Source organism: Puntigrus tetrazona, chromosome 20 (assembly GCF_018831695.1).
Source record: "Puntigrus tetrazona isolate hp1 chromosome 20, ASM1883169v1, whole genome shotgun sequence".
In the NCBI taxonomy this organism is placed as follows: domain Eukaryota; kingdom Metazoa; phylum Chordata; class Actinopteri; order Cypriniformes; family Cyprinidae; genus Puntigrus; species Puntigrus tetrazona.
The window spans coordinates 9,319,359-9,328,115 of NC_056718.1; the positions used below are offsets into that span (position 1 = coordinate 9,319,359).

General features: G+C 40.5%; 1 protein-coding gene across 2 annotated transcripts in view; it reads left to right on the top strand.

The window, feature by feature from the left end:
• usp24 (ubiquitin specific peptidase 24) overlaps positions 1-6,871 on the top strand; it is a 46,453-nt gene extending 39,582 nt beyond the window's left edge. For both annotated transcript variants that reach the window (XM_043219464.1, XM_043219465.1), the window contains 18 exons: positions 129-253; positions 589-730; positions 808-958; positions 1,067-1,162; positions 1,243-1,346; positions 1,572-1,685; positions 2,596-2,803; positions 2,938-3,027; positions 3,165-3,267; positions 3,889-4,010; positions 4,092-4,205; positions 5,002-5,067; positions 5,152-5,218; positions 5,310-5,388; positions 5,597-5,672; positions 5,758-5,844; positions 6,095-6,205; positions 6,286-6,871. In XM_043219464.1, the coding sequence (XP_043075399.1) occupies positions 129-253; positions 589-730; positions 808-958; positions 1,067-1,162; positions 1,243-1,346; positions 1,572-1,685; positions 2,596-2,803; positions 2,938-3,027; positions 3,165-3,267; positions 3,889-4,010; positions 4,092-4,205; positions 5,002-5,067; positions 5,152-5,218; positions 5,310-5,388; positions 5,597-5,672; positions 5,758-5,844; positions 6,095-6,205; positions 6,286-6,348 (1,918 nt within the window). In that variant the 3' untranslated portion in view covers positions 6,349-6,871. The remainder of the gene's footprint in view (positions 1-128; positions 254-588; positions 731-807; positions 959-1,066; positions 1,163-1,242; positions 1,347-1,571; positions 1,686-2,595; positions 2,804-2,937; positions 3,028-3,164; positions 3,268-3,888; positions 4,011-4,091; positions 4,206-5,001; positions 5,068-5,151; positions 5,219-5,309; positions 5,389-5,596; positions 5,673-5,757; positions 5,845-6,094; positions 6,206-6,285) is intronic.
• The last annotated feature ends 1,886 nt before the right edge of the window (positions 6,872-8,757 follow it).

Here is an 8,757-nt window from a genome sequence, read left to right on the forward strand (position 1 = left end):
GATGCTTGGCAGCATGAGGGTGCTTTAAACTGGTGCATTTTTTGAGGGAGTGAAGGAATGTTTGGGTGACCAAGCAAAGCTCAGCAATGTCTGTAATATGCATTTTTCAACATTTTGTTTTCTTTTAGGGGTAGTTCACGAGGACGCTGGTATAAGTTTAATGACAATGTTGTGGAAGAGTTTGACATGAACGATGAGACTCTGGAGTATGAGTGTTTCGGAGGAGAGTACAGACCCAAAGTTTATGACCAGTGTAAGTTATTAATATATCCTTAAATCCATATAAATTACTTTTTATACCAATTCAGTAAAATAATAATTTGACTTTTACATGAACTCAAACTGAGCCCAACTTATGTAATTTATTTTATCTGAATTAATTTTATTATAATATAATTTTTTTACTGAGGTAATCTTGAGCTGGTTTCACTGTTATTGACCAGTGATTGATTGATTTATTTTAAATATGTAAAATACACCAGTATATTTATCTTAACTTATTTGTGGATTAAATGTCACATTGTCATTTTCGTTATCACTCGTGTTCATGCTGTATTAACGTTTTGCAACTGTATTCACATGCTATAGCTAACCCCTACCCGGATGTCCGGCGCCGCTACTGGAACGCCTATATGCTGTTCTACCAGCGCATCAGTGACCAGAACTCCCCCGTCCTGCCCAAAAAGAGTCGAGTCAGCATCATGAGACAGGAAGCAGAGGACCTCTCATTGTGAGTTAGTGTTTTACCTCCTGCATGAACGTTTGAATATGGATAAACTTATAAATGTTCAAAATCCCTCACCTCAGGTCAGCCCCATCATCTCCGGAGATCTCACCCCAATCCTCCCCACGGCCACCTAGGGCCAACAATGACCGCCTCACGCTGCTCACACGCTTGGTCAAGAAAGGAGAGAAGAAGGGTCTGTTTGTGGAAAAGATGCCTGCTAGGATCTATCAGGTAGCTCATCATACTGTACTGTAACTATAGTTATATTGTTCATAGTGTTTCAGGCATGTTACAGCTTTTTCAAAAAGTTCACAAAAATTGACCCTTTCGTATCTGTAGATGGTGAGAGATGAAAATCTGAAGTTCATGAAGAACAGAGACGTTTACAACAGCGATTACTTCAACTTCACACTGTCTCTGGCTTCTGTCAATGCGGTAAGCTTTGAGCGTTCAGCCTCTTTTATAAGTGCTTTATATCTCCTGTACTCAAATTTGAGCTTTATACTGTTTTTCAGACAAAGTTAAAGCATACATCATATCAGGCCATGGCCAAAACCAGCCTGCAGCTGGCCGTCCAGTTCCTCTTCCACACTTACCTGCGTACCAAAAAGAAACTCAGGTGGGAGGGTGTTCACGCAGGCTTATTATCGTTAATATATTATAAAGACATGAACTAGTGGTGGAAATTATGTATTTTTAATAATAATAATAATAATACCCCAGTTGTGGCTTATAAATAAAACAAAAGTAATCTTTTTCAGTCGATATTTCATTAAACTAATTTAAGTAGTTTATTAACTCGTTTATTTAAGCAGTGTGTTAACCCCGGGGTCTTCTCTTTCAGGGTGGACACAGAGGAGTGGATCACTACTGTGGAGGTTTTGTTGTCCAAGAGCAGCGAGGCTTGTCAATGGATGGTCCAGTACCTGGTGGCACCTGAAGGGCGGGAGATCATCAAGTGAGTGTCACATCCATCCCTCTATGCACATATTGGCAATACAACCACCACTGGCTAGTAAATAGTAAAACTAGCCAGATTATTGGCACACAGACATGAAACACTTACATCTTTATACAGCTTTGTATCTATTAGAGACAGGCGATATACCTGTAGACTCAATTGACTGGGTGCAGGTAGCTCTTAAAGGGACAGCAGTCTAATATTCCTGCTGTCTTTCATTCATAACAATCAAACAGTTGAGAGACAATCTCTCTCTGCTTTTGACTAAATCTTACAACTGGTTTCTACCATAAGAACTATGCAAAAATACGTGGAAATCCCAGATGACACTTTTGTTTTAGGTAGTACCATGTTCCTCCAAAACCAAATATCAGAAACATCTGTGTTTGTGTTAGCGTTCGTGAGAGTTTCACTGGAAATCAATAGCACATGCAGGGTACGTACACAGCTGCTTTCTGTCAGCCTGGAATATGGGCCCGTGCAGGGATGTTAATGTGTGGTGCATGTGAGCGCAATCTGCCCTGCTACACGATTGGCTGGTTTGTATCGAATGTTAGGGCTGCCCTGATTGTCATGCAACACCTCAGCTGAAGCCAGGGAATGTTCCCCCGAAGGTTTTATGAGCCAGCTCTCACACACTGCCAGCAAAACAAATAGTTTCCCTTATCAATAGAGACCTGGAGCCGTAATTTCATAAAAAAATAAATAAATAAATTTTCGCCATGGATAGAGCTGGGCGATAGAGCTGGCGCTGCAAGGAAAGTTTCCACAGACCTCCCAAACTGCTTAGATACGCCAACATCCAGTGTCTCCTACCACGTTCATGCAAAAACTGGTTGGAAAATGGACTGAATTGACGTTGTTAATGGGTGAACGTCATGAAGGGCATGATTTCTTCTCTCTGTAGGATCTGTCTGTTGGAATGCAGCGTGCGGGAGGTCCGTGTCGTGGTGGCCACCATCCTGGAGAAGACGCTAGAGAGCTCTTTGTACTTCCAGGACGCTGGCTTGGACTGTCTTTTGGACATGCTGCTCTCTCTGTTGGATAAGGACGTCCCGGATAACTGCAAGAACTGCTCCCAGTACTTCAGCCTCTTCAGTAACTTTGCTCAGAGGGTGAGAACAATGATATCCATTTAGAAGATATATACTAAGCCCCCGAAAAAACTAGTACCATAAAAGTGGCCCATACAACAGATATTGTGTTCTGAAGTCACACATATAAACCTATTCACTGATGATGTGTTTAGGGCTGTGGGCCGTGTCAGCTGCTGCTAAAGCATTCTGCTTATCGTCGGATGCTTGTCTTCCTTCTGGGACCCAACCGGCAAAACAACCAGGTGAATATTGGGGTTTATCGCTTGCTTAAAGAGATTCACAAGGAGTCGTGCAGGTTTAGAGTGACATGAGGTTGCGTAAATGATAAATCAACTTTGTTTTTGGACATTAGTGACGTTCTGCTGGTTCTGTGTTTTAGCACCGGCGCTGGAGTTCGGCCCAGGCTCGAGAGTTCCTGCATCTTCACAACACTCTGGCCCTGATCGTGCTGCACACAGAGCTCACGTCTCAGAGGACGGAGGGTAAGAACACGGCGCTTCTCAACACGCACGCCAAGGTTGCCATCATTAATGGAAACTATTGAGGGCATAAAAACGTAATGACAAAAAAGAAGTAAATAATGGAAATTGTAGATTGCAGAAGAAATATAATACATTTGTGCACTTTTTTTGCTTTTTCACAAAACAAACAGCAATGACTTTTTTTTTTTTTTTTTTTTTGTGAATGAAATTAAAACTTATTCTTAAAGGATTGCTCAAAAGTGACAGTAAAGCATTTAGTATGTTACAAAAGATTTCTATTTCAAACAAATGCTGCACTCCTGAGCTGTATATTTATAAGAGGAATACGGAAATACAAATGTAGCATGATTTCAATAAAAGCAGCTCTTTTGGTTTTAGTGTTGAGAGTAACCAGGAATGTTTCTTGACACACTGCGAGTTATTTTAAATTCTAACAGCATTAGTGTTTCTACTGTATTCTTGGTCACATAAGTGCAGCTTACAGACCCCATACTTTTGAATGGTAGTTTACATGATGATAAATGCTACAGTTGATGAAACATCAATTTACCAGTGCAGTCTTCTGCTTGTTTAGTTAGTAATGGTTCTCTGTGAATACTGTTGTTGTGTGTGTGTGTTCAGCTCAAGGAGTGTTCAAGCACGCTTCCTCAGGACTGGTGGCCCCATCTTCACCCCTCCTGCCACTACATCCAGACATCAACACCTTACTCTTCAAAGCAGAAGGGCAGGCATATCTCATGGAGGTAACACTGCCTCTTATTCTCTCTCTGCTGTCTCTGTCTGTCTGCGTTGCTCACTGCTGACTGAGACGCGTTGTCTTTCAGGTGATGTTTGCCATGCGTGAATTGTCCGGCCCGTTATCGTTTCTCATAGAGATGATCACATATTGCTCATTCTGTAATGAACCTTTCTCACTGGGAGTCTTACACTTACTGAAGGTTGGTACCCTGACATTTTAAATTCTAAAAGAAAAAAAATTGTAATTTCAATGCTTTTTACATTTTTATTTTTTTAATAATTGTATTAATATTTGTAAGTATTTATTATTTTGTTGTACACATTTATTGGAAAATATATACTTGTATGGGGGTCAAAGACAATAAGTGCTCTAAATTGTTGTTTTTCTCAAAAGTATCACAAAGTATTATGTTTAATTTAATTGCATTTTCTTTCGTCTTTTTGAGCAAAAAATAAATGTTTTTCCCCGATTTACAGAAAACTGAAATGTGTAACAGTTTTGTCAGGCATATTTACAACAGCAAAAAATATACGACACATTAAAAGACTAATTACTTTCACCTCAAATACTAATTTGCTTAAATTTAACACTTTTTTAATTTCTGTTTGTCAGTAAGCCTTTGTTCTACATTAAAACAGTCAAATGTATTCTCTTATTTATTTGAATATGTAGTCAGAATATGCATGTTATTTTAATTTTTACATATTATTACATTGACAACGTAACATTATTTTAGCCAAATTTCAACATTTTATTCTTCAAAAACGTATCTAAAAACTAAGTAGGCACTTTACTTACATTTAGTGTGCTTTCTGTGGACTTAAACTTCTGTAAATTTCCTGACATCTTGACGTTTTAGATATTGTATAAAGTGAAAAATACCACATACAAAAATGCAACCCAAAGTAGTCTTAGCAGAATAATCCTTGTTGAGCTGATCCCTGCCTGTGTTTGTGTAAAAATAAACTTGCAACAATCTTTCTTATGACACGTAGAACCATCTGGAAACAGCTCCTCCTCACGAACTGAAGAACGTCTTTCAGATGCTCCTGGAGATCCTGGTGAGTGATGGCCATGTGCTGTCTTAAACGGTTTGTTGTTCTAGTTTATAATGATGTAACGCCACTCTTCCTTTGATCTGTCAGATGATAGAAGACCCTCTGCAGTCTCAGAGGCTCAAATATGCCTTTGAATCAGAAAAGGGCCTTTTAGGTAAGAACTACATAATTTGGCTTTTTTTTAGCGCGAGTGCTCGTAAGATTCGATTAATTTGTGATAATATGTGCTTCTCGTTCTTTCACAGCTTTGATGCATCAGAGCAACAACGTGGACAGCAGTCGCTGCTATCAGTGTGTGAAGTTCCTGGTCACTCTGGCACAGAAGTGAGTGTAGAGCACTGGGAGCAAATTAGAAATACTCAACATTAACGTAGATGAATGTAACTGTATATATATTATGTTTTAGAGATATGTGATATAATAATGGCATTTTGGTTGTCAGTTAATTATTTTTTTAAGTGCCCCGTTCATCGTTTTTTTAACTCTAAATAATGTCTAAATGCTTCCAATCTGTTAAATGTGTTTTTATTAGATGTTCTCCAGCTAAGGACTATTTTAAAGAACTCTCAGGACATTGGAGCTGGGCAGTGCAGTGGCTTCAGAAGAAGGCAAGAGACCACACACACACACAACGGTACTTCTTTATAGTAAAATAGCATCTGTTGTTGAATTTCCCTTTCTCTCCTCTTTCAGATGTCTGAGCACTACTGGACACCTCAGAGTAATGTATCGAATGAGACGTCCACAGCTAAAACCTTCCAGCGCACCATCTCTGCACAGGTACCCCACCCACAATTCTTTACATTATACTACATCACCAGAGTAAAGTAATCATGTACATCTCAAACTTAAATTTTAACTTCACATAAAGTTCTGAAGAAAACTTCTGTGAAACATTTTTTCTTCTAAAAGCTCAAAGCTTCCACTCACTGTTTTGATGTCATGTAAAATCCCGGGACTCCACTGGGCACATTTAGGGCATGTGAACTGGTAAATGAAGTTTAGTTGAGTGCTGGTTTTTTGTGTTTAGGACACTCTAGCTTATGCCACAGCTTTATTGAATGAGAAGGAGCAGTCCGGCAGCAGTAATGGATCAGATGGCAGCCCAGCCAATGAGAACTCAGACAGAAGCCTCCGTCAGGTAGGGCTCCATCTGTGATTCATTCAGCAGTCTATCATCAATTGCAGCATATAATAAAATATATATTCTCTTTCTCTCAGGGGTCTGAATCTCCCATGATGTTGGGCGATTCTCGAAGTGATCTAGAAGATGTGGATCCATAACGCTTCTCATTGCTTTTGCGCAACTAAACAACACAAAAAAGTTTCCCTCCGACGGAGAGATGTTGTGGCTCTAAACAGACAATCAGAAAACTGCATTTGAAGTGGAGCGACCAGTAGCAGCCAAAGGGGCCCGTCGGAGCGTTAGCTCTTCAGGCCGCCTCGTCCGAAACGTGAACAGAGGCGAATATCGTTTTTGGGTTTGTTTAGGTTTTTTTTTTTTTTTCTTCTTCTGTTGGTTACAACCTGGCTGGATGAAATTAGAGTTTGGGTCTTGCAAGTTATTTAGATGTTTCGTCTGACTTGATGAGTTCTGTCAGACCGGTGGGACTTAATAAAAACGGCGGCGTTCGTTTCCTTGACGTTTTTTACACCGAACTACTGCTATGGTGCCAGACGGGGTGTTTTAAAAGCAGTCAGCGTATATTTGCCAATGTAATTAAGTAGATACTATTCATGAGAAATGTAAAGATGTGTTCCATAAGTGTAATTTCAAATGTAAAATAATATTTTTAAGAATCCTTTACTGATTTTCTTTATTTTTTGTGGATCTGTTTGAGAGGTGCCTCAAATTTATTCGAAAAAAAGAAGAACTTGCCAAGTCTCTGAGAGTCAAATAATCACACGTTTTTTTTTTTTCTTTCTTTCTTGCTGGTATTTTTTAAAGCACTTTATATTTGAATTCAGTTTGTGACAAATTCATCACGTGGAGACAATAACGGACGTCCCCTCGCTGCTTTCTGTCCAGCGAGCTTCTTGGATAGGAACGGCATGCAGCAAAAGACACAAGCTGTTTACGCAAGTGCTAGACGGAAATATGATGGTGGAGGTCGGACCTTACGACGGAAGACACATTGCATCAGCAGATGCGTCCGGAGACATATGCAACACACAGAGACGCTCTGTCCAATGAGATTTTCTTCTTCCTGAAAGACAATGAGTGCTACAATCAGCAGAGTTTGTCATTGAAAAACTGTCTCCTTTCTTTCTGTTCGTCTGTTTTGATGTTGTCTCGTGCTGCTTTGATATGAAAACCTAGGGACGTGAAGACACTTTTCAGGGTTTATTTTGCCAAATTTGTTCGTTTTTTGTTTTTTTTGTTCGTTGGCCTGCATCTTTTCCGTTCAGTCTGCCTTACGCAATGCAAATCGGATGACAAGGCGAGGATGGGGTGGAAAGGGGGTGAAGGGGAAGGGGAAAGAGAAAGACGGAGGTTGTTGAAGGGATGGAAAGTTCTCACAGTGTAGTAAAGTGCCTTTACTCGACTCCTCCCCTTACGCCACTCGCGTCCTCGCCTTGAGACAAACCAGTGGACACGTCGTGCTACACAAATGCCTGAACCCACTCGACATTACGATAACAACGCGCGCACATATACTCGGATGGCTCGGCCACGCTCATCTCAGAGCGCCATATGAGGACACAGGTGGCGTCTCCTGCGTCACTGTCCCTTGTTTGAGCCGAGCCTGTGATGCTCTGCTTTCAGGGTGATTCAGCTGCCGTTTGCTGCTCATTTTGTATCTAGACTAGAACACTTAGCGACATTGCTTCAATGTTTACAGCGGAAGGAACCTCAATGCCACCTCACACAAACGCTAGTGCTGCTTTTTACCTCACAGTCACCTGCTCTTCGCAACTTTCACACGCTTCTGTGCATGTTTGTACGTGTGAGAGACTTTATTGCTGGAAAAAAAACTGCATAAACTGGCCGAAACTGCTGAAAAAAAGCTGGTTTACAGAATAAATCTTAAACCAGCCCATGTGGATCTGCTGGTCTTCATGTTGGTGTCTCAGCCCAAGTTGTGTTGAGATGGTTTAGTGTCCAAAACATTCAATACTAACCAACAGATCAGTCTGATCTGGAAGAAAGGGCAACTAAAAGAAGCAAACAAACATTGACTGGTTTTAGATGACAGCCAGTAGGCCAAGCTAGTTTTACGCTAGATTGGTCAGGCTGGGAGGCCGAGTAAAACCAGCACCCCATCTTAAACTGGTTTAATATGTTTTAACAACATTTTGGCTTGGGCACCTGAACTCAAGATTGCGCCTCTGTTTAAAATAGTTTGGCTTTTTAACATGACCAGCCTGGTTTGCTGGTTGTAGAGTGGTTCGGGGTACTTAAATTCAAGATTAGTCAGGCTGGAAGACCTGATAAAACCAGCAGACCATCTTAAACTGGTTCGACATGTTTTGTTTTGTTTTTCAACATGGCCAGCAAACCGGAGACCTGGTTAAGGCTGGTTTAAGCAGTCTTTTTCAGTATGGTCTTTGACTTTTTGACTCTTTGTCTTGGTTTTGGCCTCTAATAGCGGCAAAACACTGCAGTACTCACAACTGCCTTCATGCTTTGAATCAGTAAATGGTTCATTGCTAATTCACTGCAGCAGATTTGGTAAGCATTTGGGACAATTA